The sequence below is a fragment of the Coturnix japonica genome, chromosome 5, assembly GCF_001577835.2.
Source record: "Coturnix japonica isolate 7356 chromosome 5, Coturnix japonica 2.1, whole genome shotgun sequence".
Lineage (NCBI taxonomy): Eukaryota > Metazoa > Chordata > Aves > Galliformes > Phasianidae > Coturnix > Coturnix japonica.
Genome location: NC_029520.1, coordinates 52922414 through 52936101, shown reverse-complemented (window position 1 = coordinate 52936101; position 13688 = coordinate 52922414). Strand labels below are relative to the sequence as shown.

At 46.1% G+C, this 13688-nt stretch overlaps 1 protein-coding gene across 4 annotated transcripts in view; it reads left to right on the top strand.

Annotated features, from left to right (window-relative positions):
- The window catches only part of DDHD1 (DDHD domain containing 1), a 56210-nt gene that overhangs the window by 29965 nt on the left and 12557 nt on the right, over window positions 1-13688 (top strand). For all 4 annotated transcript variants that reach the window (XM_015865941.2, XM_015865942.2, XM_015865944.2 and 1 more), the window contains 2 exons: window positions 4374-4480; window positions 4612-4718. In XM_015865941.2, coding sequence (XP_015721427.1) covers window positions 4374-4480; window positions 4612-4718 — 214 coding nt within the window. The remainder of the gene's footprint in view (window positions 1-4373; window positions 4481-4611; window positions 4719-13688) is intronic.

The window sequence follows — 13688 nt, the reverse complement described above, 5'->3', positions numbered from 1 at the left end:
TGTTATGATGCTCCCGACTGCTCTTTCTCCAGGCCTGGTGTCTGTCTGCCTCTCTCTGAATCTCTTGTTTTGATCCAGATTCCTATTTGCCTTTGCTGCAGCTCACAGCACAGAAATCACTGTCTGTGTGATGGCGTCATCTTGGCACTGCACAGCCACCAATTACGTTTTTATTGCATGTCCCATTAGTGAGCTTTTTAATTGTGGATTGTCATTATAATAATTACTTCAGAGTGGCTATTTTGGTAAATTTCCAATTATATGCAAGCCCTTGCAGAGCACAGAGCATCTCAGAGTCCTTCCAGCCCTTTAAATGTTTGCTGCTTGGATCTTAAATCAAGATTTCCCATACTCTTCTTTTTGTAAGCTTTTCAGGTATTTGGCTGTTCTGATTACTCTCCATTTAAAAGCTTGCATTGCACTGCATGCACATTGTGTGTTTGTTTTCCGTTCTCTGGTGCTGGTAATAATCGCACATTCTTCTGAAATTAAGTATGCAAATAGTAGTGGTTGTTGTACCAGTCTCAACTCGAGCTTTCTTTGAAAGGCAGATGAGGTGTTCAGCCCAGGAGGTGAAAGGTGATGCTTAGGGTATTAATAGTGCTGTAGGAGCTTGTTCTGTGTGCATTAATAAGTTATCTGACACGTGAGTGCATGGTTGGACCAAAGCTATGGCAGGCATTACGTGCATCTCTGCACATGTCTGTTCTTCTTCCCTTCTTCTCCCCAGTCCTCTCCACTGCCCAAAGTTGCACTTACGCTGCTGATAGCAGCACAGCTAACTCCGTGCTCCTGTTGTGATCCGGATCACTGCAGTTAATGAAGAGCTAAAACCCCATCCAGAATAAGGGAGAGAGCAGTGAGGAGGCAGGGTAGGGAATGTCTGACCTGCTTTGCTGCCAAAACCAGCATCTCACCAAAGGGCAGCCTTGCTGCTGTCTGTAAGCTGTGCTAGGTAGGGAGGCACTTGGAGTACCTGAACTGAACCTCCGCAGTCTCCTCGTGTGGATCCTGTTGTTGTAAGGTAACATTTTAGGTTCCTTTGATCACGCAGACCCCATTAATCTTGCAAAGGATGAAGTATGAATCACGATTATGTTCACTTTGGTTGTCTCCTAGAATTTTCAGCTTTCTTCTGAAGTAAAATGAGTCTCCATATGTCCTAGAGGAGCACTCTGAATGCCTCAAGGTCTGAGAGCAGATGAATACCCAAAGCACAGTGTCAGAGGACAACACGTGTTTTACAGGTGCTCTTTGAAGTCTGCCTTGGATAAAACTGGAGTTTGCATTTCTGAAACACAGCTGAGCTTTTGAACGTGGTGTTACTTTTATTTCCCCTGGCTTCAGCAGAACTTGGTGTTTACAGCTCATGCCCACTGCTCACACTTTGACTTAGCAGACATAGCTTAAGCCAGCCCCATGTTTGTGGTATTATCTCCTCAAGGAGATGGGGAGTGCTGGGCTCTGTTTACAGAGCTCCAGAGTGGTGAAGTTAACAGAGCTCAGGGAGCATTAGGACACAGCTCTGAGCCACTGAATGGCCTGGTTTGCAAAGGCCCACAGTGCTCATCCAGCTCCAACCCCCTGCTGTGTGCAGGGTCAGCAACCAGCAGCCCAGGCTGCCCAGAGCCACATCCAGCCTGGCCTTGAATGCCTGCAGGGATGGGGCATCCACAGCCTCCTTGGGCAACCTGTTCCAGTGCGTCACCACCCTCTGGGGGAAAAACTTCCTCCTAAGATCCAACCTAAACCTCCCCTGTCTCAGGAGCTCAGGGCTGAGGCTGACTGATGTAATGCCTCCAAAACCCAAGACCATTCCTCATGCTTGGCTGTGGGTTGTCTGGCTGAAGAGTGTCTGTAGAGATGATTTGGGAACAAACAGAGTAGAATGTTCTACACTTCAGGTGTTTTGCTGCGTTACCAGCTATCAAGGGAATATTATAAAATCTGTGTACTAGATTAATCTTATCGTAGCTGGTTTCTTTTTGTACCAGTTGTGTGTGCTCTACAAAAGTAAAATGAGTAATGATTAAAAAAAGAAAAGAAATTAAAAGTAATAATTGTAAATACATTAATACATCTTTGGAATATACTTTCTTATGCAAGGATACCTACCTATGTCAGAATGGTGGTGTTATTTCATTGCTTTAGTCAGAGAGAGGCAGCCAAGTGTGTTTTATTTATGGTGAGTCTCAAAAGTATTTATTTTCAGGCCATTACTTATTGCTTGCAACGCAGCAATACCTCTCAGTGCTTTCCGAGGCATGCATTGCATCTGTGCTCAAGTGCATTTTCTCTTAGAAAAATCATAAATTCTGGTGGTTACGGTGTGCTGGGATATATAGATTTAAGTAATTGTTGCTTTGGGGTCAATATTTTAGCTTCCGTTTGTATTGGAAAGGGGAATAACTGTGCCTGGTTAGATGAGGATTTATCACTTCGGTTAATGTTAATTTCACAAGTGGCTGGATAGTCTTGCCAGCTAATAAAACAGCTGAAAACATTAGGGTTTTGTTAAGCCAGAAGGCATTCAATTAAGAGAAAAAAACCCCAAATAGCAAAGCAGAGATGCATTGATATAGCAGGTGTTTTGTGTATGAGCGTAGCCACACTGCTTAGCAATTACATCGCAACTTTGATCAGAATTTGTAATACAAAACTGCTGATGAAAACCAGTGGGAGATGCCATGTAGCGCCATGCACTGTGGTTGAGATGTGCTGCTCTGGGAATTGGTCTTCTAATGTGTTTGAATGGCTTTGTGACTCTTGGTTGGCATCAGGAGGTCAGTGTGAGGTTGCTGCTGTAAGATAGTGAGGCTGATGTGGGGGCAACCCCCAGATGTGGGTGAAAGTTGGAATTGTGCTTTGAGTTTAGCAAAGTGTTGTAATCTTGTTTCCTGGCAGGGAGTTGCAGTTCAGCCCCTCCTTGCCTGAGCTGTGCAAAATACATTCAGAAAGCATACGCAGCTCTAGGCAAGGAAAAGGTTTGTCAGCCCTAACTGAAGCAGGTTCTCTCACCTTTTCCCCACCTCATATGGGAAGGGCACTGTGCTTTCCCTTTCCCTTTCCCTTCTCTTTCCCTTCCCCTCCAGAGAAGCATCAGTAATGGAAAATATTTTAACAGCCTCCTTCTATTGTGAATGTGGTGCATCGTAGAACTACTTAGTACCATGTGAGCTGCCAGTCGAAGATGAAATTCAGCTCTGCGTTTGTTCCTCTGGACACATCTGCCTTCAGCCTTCCTGCACAGCATAAATCCTGTTAGGGAGTTGTGTGTGCGCAGGGCAACACTACACTGGGAAATTAAGGATGAATTTTGTCGGCATTTCTTCCTTTTCATCTGTGCTGTCGCCTCCTGTGGCAGTCTCATGGAGGAGCTTTGAGCAGCTCCTGTCCTGGTGTGGCAGCTCCCTGCCATGTCCTGCTGCCTTTGTTTTGAAGAGGTAAAGATGGACTTAATCTCAAGGCAGGAGTTTGACAGAGTTGTCTGTATGGGATACCACGTAGTGCTGACACTGCTTTGATGCAGACAGTTTTGCTCATCAAACAGAGGAGCTTAAGCGATTACTGTCTCAGGTGCTGGTGATACAGGCTAAATGGTTGCATTTCTGTTAAGCAGAACAAGAGCACTCAAGGAAAGTATCTCAGCGTGGGGAGGGGGGTTAAACTTCCCAAAGCACGTTTGGGTTGGTAGAAGTGCTGATGGGAGATTAATGTCACCATCATTTGGTCATAGCAGTCATGAGGAGGAGGCTGGCTTTGAAAATAGAAAAAATACACACGAGGCTTCAAAGCAAAACTCTGATGCTGTAACTGGGAAGCAGCTGCTGGAAGCTGCAAGTTGAAATGCTGATAAATCATCCCGTGTCTCACTCTGAGAACTCTTAAGCCTTCCATTCTGATATGAGAAGTTAACATTCTGACTTGTCAAGCACTGTTGTTATTAGTTTTCTTTGTGTTTAAAAGCACTGAACTGTCATCCTTAGTGATCTGAATGGTTGATTTCAGTGCGTTCAGGATTCCAAGACAGTAGAATTGTTAGTTTTCAGACCACGTGCTGCTCAAACCAACCAGAGTTAACAGATGGCTTTCAGTTGAACTTGGAGGGTTTGGATCAGGCTCAAAGTGAAACGCAACAAGCTCTGAAGCTCTTTGGAGAGCTCATAGCACACTGCTTCCCACTGCATGAGGATTTAAGCACTTTGTAACAAAATTGAGAGGTGAAGTAATTAGCAACGTTAGTAAGCATAGACTGGCATACTTTAAAAGTAGCACTGAGAGAAATGCATTGCACCTGGATGCACCAGTGTTATCTGATAAGAGCACCAATAGCAGCCTTAACAGGAACGTGTTCTTTCTGTTTTTTCCCCAAGGATGCGAGATACAGCGAGAAAAATAGAAGAGAAGTATTTTTCCAATCTTGCAACACATGTTGAATTTCTTCCAGTTGAATGGAGGTCAAAGCTTACCCTCGATGGAGGTACGTTGTTTGGTTGCTCAGTAGCTGCAGTCTGCAGAGCTGCCCCAGGAGTTTCATGCTGTGTTCTTTGCACTTTCTTTGTTTGGATTTCATCGTTCTCCTGAGTGTAACTTAAGTCTCTTTTCTTTCAGACACCGTGGACTCCATCACTCCAGACAAAGTACGGGGTTTGAGGGACATGCTAAACAGCAGTGCCATGGATATCATGTATTACACAAGTCCTCTTTATAGAGATGAAGTAAGTGGGATTTATGTGAATTTTACTAGCGCAGGGCAGAGAGACTGAAACAAACTGGATTTAGGACTGTTAGCAAAGTTTCCTTCTGAGATCCTGAACTGAACCAAGACATGCTGAAGGAGCAGGAACTTAAATGCATTTTGGCTAGATTAAACAAAGTAAAGTGTGCCACAGCAAGTGGCACCGCCTTTGTCATGTCTGCTTGTCCTCACCTCTTGTATCAGTGTCTGCATGCAGCGTGCCAGGGTCAGGGATTCCCATCTATCACCTGGATCTGACAGTGTTCATCCTAGGATTTGAAAGAGGAACAGCCAGGCTTCTATGCCAGATGGGTGATAGAAGTGTGTCTTTTGGTATTCTGCAGTAGAATACAGTCATCCCTGCTGCTCAGGGGCTCTGAGTTTGGTGTGTATTTTAGAGAAACTAAATGAAAAGCTGATGTTTGCATTTCAAGTAATCAAAATACAGAGTTTTAATGGGTGAAAAGTAGAAAAGCAACAACTGTAATCAGTGTGGCTTTAGAGCAGAAATGATTGTGTAAAATGGGTCTTTATCAGCAGATTAGAAACAGGCAGGTTTTTCACAGCTTTTTCATGCATCTGTGTATTCTGTGCTAAGGAACTCCTTAAAGGTGAGATCTTTCTTAACCTCTAACACAGTCCTTAGACTTGTGCCATTTCACTTCTGTCAAAGCTAAAGTCAGCTGGGCCAGCAGCATCTTTAAACTAACCGGTTTTAATGGAGGGATGCACTTGCCTTGCAAGAAAGGCAGGGCCCCACTCAGTCACATGTTTGTGTCCTGGAAGCTGCTGTCTTGTCTTGCCATTTCTCTGTAGGCCCACATGCTTTATTCTGTTCAGATGTAGCATAGTCCCATTCAATGGAAAAGCCTCAAAGGCAAAAAAAGTACCCCAAAGGTAAAGTACCCCGAGAGCATCCTTAGTCACACATCCTGGAAAAGCCCCACGGGGATGTTTTATGATTAGTTTCTATAGGAATTCTGTATTTCCTGTATTGACTGCATCATCTTCTTGCAGCTTTCATGCCAAACCTAAAACTCCTGATTTTCCTTATAGCAGCCATGGCTGTGAAATTGCTCTGAGCCTTTTAAGCTTCCAGTGCTAGAAATAAGCGTACGGAAAGCTGTGCTCTTGTTGCTCAGTAATGCGAAGTTTATTGTTCAGGGTTCTCAGCTGTGTATCAGGTTTCACTGTTGTGGAACTGGGAGCAGCTTGAGTTGCTGTAGCAAGTGAAGCAAACTTCTCTGGCAGCTCAAAAATAGATTTTTAAAGTGCATTAGAGGCTCCCCATGTCTGTGGATGTCTGCTGGGAGGTGGACTGGCTGGCAAAGGTTAGGTGTGCAGGCCAACAGTGCATGAAAAATTGAATTTGATGCTTAGTAGAGCTGTAGTTTTACAGGTATATCACATCCCCAAGGTATGAGAATTGGCAAATACAATGAGAGCACTGTGGCTGTGCTTAGATCTGATTAAGGAAGTTGTTTTCTTCACTTAATCAAGTGAATTTTCCTGCAGTGTTTGCAACAATGCACACAAGGCATTACACTGCTTTATTCAGACTGCACCAATAAATCTGAGGCCTATCTCAAAGCAACGCTGGACAGTTTGAATTGCAAGCATTAGTCCAAAAAAAGAAAGAAACAAGAAAGTAGTCGTACAGGTGTAATGCTAAAACCTTGAAGAACAGGTTCCCCAAATGAATGCCTGGGATGGATGCAGGTTTGCTGCTTCACTCCACTGTTCCTGTTCTGACCCTGAGGTGCTGGGGATGCGGCTTCTGGACTGATGCCATTCATTTCACTTGGAGCTGTGTGAGCTTCCACACAATACACGGTTCTGTTCATCTTTTCACCTTTTATTTTGCCTTTAGCTACAGAGGGGAGGCTGTGCACTCCTCTGGAAAACCAGCAGGTTTTATTCTTCTCCCCCAAAGTTCAGTGTTCACTTTGTTCCAAGTTCTCATTCCAGCTGAGAAGAGAGCCTTGTGTCCAAGCATTCACATGGTCACATGCCGCTCAGAATTAGCATTTCTGCTCCCCACTTCACAATGCCAACCCACTTCTTTGTGTACTGTTGGCACTCCTGAAGCTTTTCATCCAGAATTCTTAGAATTATAGAATCACAGCATGGCCTGGGTTGCAAAGGCCCACAGTGCTCATCCAGCTCCAACCCCCTGCTGTGTGCAGGGTCACCAACCAGCAGCCCAGGCTGCCCAGAGCCACATCCAGCCTGGCCTTGAATGCCTGCAGGGATGGGGCATCCACAGCCTCCTTGGGCAACCTGTTCCAATGCATCACCACCCTCTGGGTGAATACTGAAAGGAGTGAACGAAACTTTACTGTGAAATAAATTGACCAATACAGTGAGTTTGCCCTAGAGAAGAATAAAAGCTGTTATCCACCTGACAGCGCTTAAAAATACTTTGCTATTAGTTTTATTTCTAATTCAGAGGACTTTCCCCACATCTGGAAGTAATGCTGCCACTGCTTTAAAGCTTCTGTCCACTCTTTAAGCATCTTAGTAAGGAATTTTCAAGTGGGTAAATGTTGAAGGAAGAAAAGGAGAAGCTTTGTTGTATTGGCTTTCACCCGAGATAGCAGTCAGCTGCTCCAGATGCAGCTGGATTGCTCAGCGAAGCATTATGGGATCCTGGCAGGTAACCCCCTTTCTGATTGCAGGTATCATTATCTCCTGCAACACAATAGCAGAATATCCCAAAGGTGCCTCTTACTTGTGATGTGCAACGTGATACCAGCCAGGTATCAATAATTCAGTGAGCATCTGGGGCTGCCTGGGCTCATTGCTCAGGATGGAGGATGTTTGCAGCCCACAGATTCAGCTGTGGCATTTGTGTGAGCTGAACGTGGTGCTGTGCAGCTCCTCATCTGTGCTGAGGTCCCTGAGTAAAACAGGATCCCTGTTCAAATATTACACAGATGCCAATTTACTGCTTTTCTATATGTTTTGATGCTTGCATGCCTACCTTGAAATGAGCAACTTCACACTGATCCTGGTCTTGCTGGTGCAAGACTTTGTTTCACATCCACACCACTGTAGCTTCATGTTTCTTTAATAATAAATGCTCCTGGCTGATATTGGAAAGCCTAATTGACACATTGTGAATTCAGCATCGCCACCTTTGTTATATTGTTAAGTGCTTATTTTACTGGTCTTCAGTGTGCTTACTTCCAGCCTAATTGTAATTCTGTAAATTATTGATACGCATCGTGGAAGAAAGTGCCTTCAGTACAGGCTGAATATGATCGTAGAATCACAGAATGGCCTGAGCTGAAAAGAACCACAGTGATGGTCTGGTTCCAACCCCCTGCTGTGTGCAGGGTCACCAACCAGCAGCCCAGGCTGCCCAGAGCCACATCCAGCCTGGCCTTGAATGCCTGCAGGGATGGGGCATCCACAGCCTCCTTGGGCAACCTGTTCCAATGCATCACCAATATTATTTCCACCCATCTTGGAAAGGCCTTTAAAGATGCAGTTCAGATAGTGGAGCAGCCTCAGAAGATCAGTTGATGTTATGGGATGCTTCTTCCAGAGCTGAAGTGCAGGGAGGGCAGCAGGTCCTGCATTTCCCACCAGCTGAGGGCAGAGGGAATGAAGGCTCTGGGACACAGTGGCTGCAGGCTCAGTGTTGGAGGAGCCTGGCAGGCTGAGTCAGTGAAGGATGGCTTCACTTTGAAATGGCTTAACAGGCTGCTGTTGCACATGTATTAGAGTCGAGGGATTCATATTTGTGAACCTTGGAACCTGTATTCCTTCTTACAACAGGTTTCATCCCCCTGATGCAGGGTTTGGCAAAGAAATGTGCTGCTTTCAGCAATGAAAGGAAGTTGTTTCTATGTCTTTCAAAAGGAGAAGGGTGCGAAGCAGGAAATCTTGAACTGAGACTATTTGAACACTGTCTTTGCTTATTCTGTTGAACCTAATAGGGAACGGCCTGCCAGCGCTTTCATGGCTTACTTAATTCATTTGATTGTCAACTTTATACAGTGGTTACTGGATCTGCTTTCTGTGCAGTCTTGAGTACTGCGACGTGGGTACAAATGGCTTAGGCTCAGCTTCTCAACCAGAAAGGGGGTACTGAGGGAGACGAGCTGTGGGCAGATCTGTGCTTCCTATTGGTGTAAAATGACTAATAGATGAAGCCATTCCTGCCTGTTCACTCCGTGAAGCCTCATTCTGGCCTCTCATCTGTTGTTGTGACACTACTGGCACCCATCCATCAGGATATAGGACAGCTTTGTATTTGGGAGGGTCAACAGCCTCCCCACATTGTGTGCTGCCATGTTCTCCTGGTTCACGTGAAGCAAACTCCTTCTCTGTGCTTTTATCATAGAATCACAGCATGGCCTGGGTTGCAAAGGCCCACAGTGCTCATCCAGTTTCAACCCCCTGCTGTGTGCAGGGTCACCAACCAGCAGCCCAGGCTGCCCAGAGATCTATCAATCTATCCTTGAGCCACAGGTTTTTGTTGGCTCTTAAGGCCCTTATTCTATTCTGAACACTTTCTTATTGCCTGCTTGTTGAACAGGTTTATTCTTCTACAGTTCTCCTGGCACTTGGAGGGAGCTGCTGACAAAACTCTGTTCTACAGATCTCTTTCAGATTCTTTTCCCACAAAGCCTACAAAAACATTCCTGCTGTTCAAGCTGGAGGGGTGCAGAGGTCGGGTTTCCTGCACTCCCTTTTGATATGTAGCTATCCTTCAAGTTTTTTTCCTCTTGGACTTCAAGTTGTTCATGTGAGAAGACTGTCCAGTGGTGAACTCCTATGGAGAGGCCAGAGAAAGGCCCTGGAAAGTTACAGGGAGAGGTTGTTGGAAGTGACTGCTGCCAAAAGAGGACCATCAGCAGAGCCCAAATGAAGAGCAGCTTTTTTTGTTGTCTTTGACAGATCAAAGAGCTGGAGACCAGAGAGCTGCGTGCAATTTTCAGCTGCAAACAAGTCACTGAGGTTTTGAGCAGCAGCCGTGCAATGTCCGTGTCGCTTCTGTGCTCAGGGTGCCAGCAGGGGGTTTGTACTCCTTGTTCTCTTGGAAGAACTCATTTCTTTTATATTGAGGGAAAATATTGTTTTCTATCCTGGAAAGCCAGCTTTGGCCCCAGCAGCCTGCTGGGATGTGCAGGATCCTGCCTGGAGCTCCCTGGTGTGGACCAGGAGGTGTTTGTCTGACATGTGCGCAGCCAGTTTCCTTCTGCATTGCAAGAAACAGGAGCGCTCATCTACGCTTGAGTCTGACAGGCCCTCCTTCCGTCAGAACGGGAATGAACAGCTGTTTCAGATGTCGGTGCCTGTGATTTAGAGGCTTATTTACTTATTTAGAGGCTGATTAACTGCATCTAGCTCAACCTTCTCATAGTAGCTTCAGTCGAGACAGACAGCAGCTCCAGGTATTTCAGTGCTTCCACAGCTACTTACTCCCCTTCCTCTCTCAACAGTCCAGGCTTACCCAGGTACCCAAGAGCTAATTAGAGACATGATCAGCTTCTTCATAGAATCATAAAAGTCAGAAAAGATCTCTGAGATTCCCCACCCCACCCCACTGTGCCCCACATTCCTCAGTGCCACATCTCCATGGCTCTGGAGCACCTCCAGGGATGGTGAGCCCACCACTCTGGGCAGCTGTGCCAGTGCCTGACAGCTCTTTCAGAGAAGTTCTTCCTAATATCCAACGTGAACCTTCCCTGGAGCAACTTAAGGCCATCACCTCTCATCCTAAAGCTATGATGGAGATGAGAGCAGTGCGTCTCCGCTGGCTGAGCCTCTGTCCCTTGTTCATAAAGCATATATCCTTACCACCTGGTCTCCTTAATGGTTGGATGGGCTGCTGTTTTTCAACATGTTAGAAGCAATGTGGCAGGCAGGCATGTAATTGGAAAGCAGACAGTATTTATGGTCAGATCAGGGCAGGCCCAGTCATCCATTCCTATACCTTGATTGTCAGTCTTGGTTTGCCTTCCAGACTGCAGGACTGTCACTCTGGCTCTCCACATGTGTGCAGGACAATTCCTTGCTGGGCTTTTATTTAGGCTTGTGAAGGGCATGGAGCATTTAACCTCAGTTTGTCAGAATCAAAAACGATGACATCGGAGCAACTTGATCCTGTGGGCTTCAGTTTCTTCCATGGGAGATGCGCTGGCAACAGTTCAGCTGATAAAGGAAGCTCCAGGCAACTGGATTGACTTCTCATGGAGCAAAATGAGAACAGCTTCGCAGAGAGCTGCACAGTGGGTAGCAGAGTGCTGCATCTGCTTGGCATTTTTCTTCCTTCACCCTGCTTTGCTGAAATCTTTGACTGCTGGCAATCAAGACTTGCTTTCCCATAGGGACCGGAATAAAACACGTAGGAAATGCATCCATGACTCGGACGCTGTGCTGTCCAAATGGCAAAGGCTGCATCTCAGGTGTCTTTACTTTTGCACCTCTGCTGCTTGGCTGCTTGGTGCACCTGATTATGAGTTGCTGTAAAGTCTGTCTTTGAAATTTGACTGCATTGAGGGCTCCAGGCATCATGGAGCCTGCTTTATTTGCTTTATTTATTTTAATCCTGCACCAAACTTTTGCACTGAAATAACTGATCTGCTTACTGTGCTCAGGATTTATTTCTCCCAGAATCAAAACAGGGAGGAAGTGCTTTCCTAGGAAAGAAAAGAGGAAAGTAGGAAGATTTTTGGTACCTTTCTTTCAAAGGTTGCTGTGTTTTCAGACTGATGCAGTCAAAGGGTCAGCTGGGGTGCAGGGATTTGATGTGGCTCTTGCTGAAGGATTAGGAAGTTTTCCTTTTGATGCAGTGGTTCAGTGGGTTCCACAGGCTGACTGCTTTTCACTGGTCCCTCCTGGAAGAGCTGAGCAGAGCAGGCAGTGGATTAGCCAGCAGAGCAGCAAACAAGGATTGTGGGAGCAGCTGCGCGAAAATACTGACTCAGTGCTGCCTTTTGTGGAGGTATTTGAGCTTGTTTGGTCTGTGAGAAGCTTTTAGGAGATGATGATAACGCATTGGGCGAGCACTCAAGGAAACTCAAACCATTTTGTGGGTTAAGCCCTACCCAAAGCCCTGGGGAGCTGCTGCCAAAAAACAGCCCTGGAGAAATTGCTCTTTGTCAATGATTAAGGTGGAGACTGGTGGGGAGGAGGCAAGAGGGGAGGTGGGAACAGAGAAAGGGGTTGAGTTGTGCTTGCATTCCACTATTTGTATGGGTGCCCCATCCCTGCAGGCATTCAAGGCCAGGCTGGATGTGGCTCTGGGCAGCCTGGGCTGCTGGTTGGTGACCCTGCACACAGCAGGGGGTTGGAGCTGGATGAGCACTGTGGGCCTTTGCAACCCAGGCCATTCTGTGATTCATTCTCTGAACCAGTGATTTACAAACCACATGTGTCAGATATCCAGTCAAATTAAGTACTCACACTCTGGTTGTCAAATACAGAGCTATTTGGAGACCCACAGACAGTTTCCCAGACCGTGTTTTTGTCCTACTCCTTAATAACAGCAAGTTTCTAAGGATCTGAATATTTGTAAAGAAGACTGGATGTAATGTCCAACCTGGTCTTTGCAGGATTATCTTGTCTTACACCCCAAAGCAGCAAGAGAACATAATCTTATAATGAAATGTGACAATGCCAGAAGGTTACTTGCCCACTCTGTGCCTATGGGCTGTGGGCAGAGTGATGCAATATTCTTCCTGGAAAGAATCTGCTTTTCCAAGGAACTGGGGTAGTAGGGTACAGAGCTGTTGAGAAAGGTGGGCAGTGCTGGAAGCACTTAAGGACGTAGCTGAGTTGTTGTGCGCCTCATTTCTAACTTTCCATCAGAAATAAATAGTGTTGTGAATGTTGAGATCTATTATTTAAGGGTTTCAGAATTGGCTTGTTTATGGTTTTTAAAACAAGATGACATTACTCTTTTGCCCTTGTATAGATCGAGTGCCTGGGAGCCATGGTGAGTCCGACACTGGACACGTGGCTCTTATAGGAAGCGACTGAGGCAGCTGGGGTGGAAAGGAGACCCAGGGGAGACCTCAACACTACAGTTCCCCAACAGGGGGTGGTGATGAAGTGGCGGTCAGCCTCTTCTCCCAGATTACGGTGACAGGACGAGAGGTGGTGGCCTCAAGTTGTGGCAGGGAGTGTCAGATTGGGTATGAGGAAAAAATTCTTCGCAGAAAGAGTGGTGATGTGCTGCCAGAGCTGCCCGTGGAGTGATGGAGTCCATGGAGCTGAGGAGATGTGGCACTGAGGACACGGGCAGTGAGCGTGGTGGGGTGGGTTGGAGTTGGGCTTGGGGATCTTAGCAGTCATTTCCAACCTGAGTGAATCTGTGCTGCCTGCACTGAATAACCAGGAGCCAGAGCTCCATCCAGAGCATCCACTGCGTGCCTGGGGTTGTGGGCTCCCTGCTGAGTGCCCTGAGTGCAGGACACAGTGCTGTCTCCTTGGGGGTACCTGGAAGCCAGCCTGGAAACTGCAGGAGAGCAGCGTTCCCTTTTTTTCCTTGAGCACTTGGCGAAAGTCCTGGAACACTTTGATTTCAACAGATCTCTCTTATTTTGTTCTGGATTGTAATCAAAACCTTTTTGAATGCAGAAAGTGCCAACCAGCCGAAGCTGGTCCTGATTGTTATTTTCAGCCCTTGCTAAAAATCTCTGCCTGTTTGCTCATGTGTGAACGTATCCCCCAATGTCTGCACAGTGCCAAGCACAGGAGGCGGCATCACAACACAAAGGCTCAAATATGGGAATGTTGGTGCTTATTTCTCTGAGCTGTTGCAAGGCTTTGTTAATCATTTCACAGTGCTTTGAGGCATAGGGTTTGTGTGGTTTCTATCTCAGCAAAATGTGTATCAAACACTGACAGCGCTACCGTCATTCATATTTATATTCAGTAATGATTCAGGCTCTTGAAAAATCATGTCCAAATTACATGTTCTATAGCTTTAATT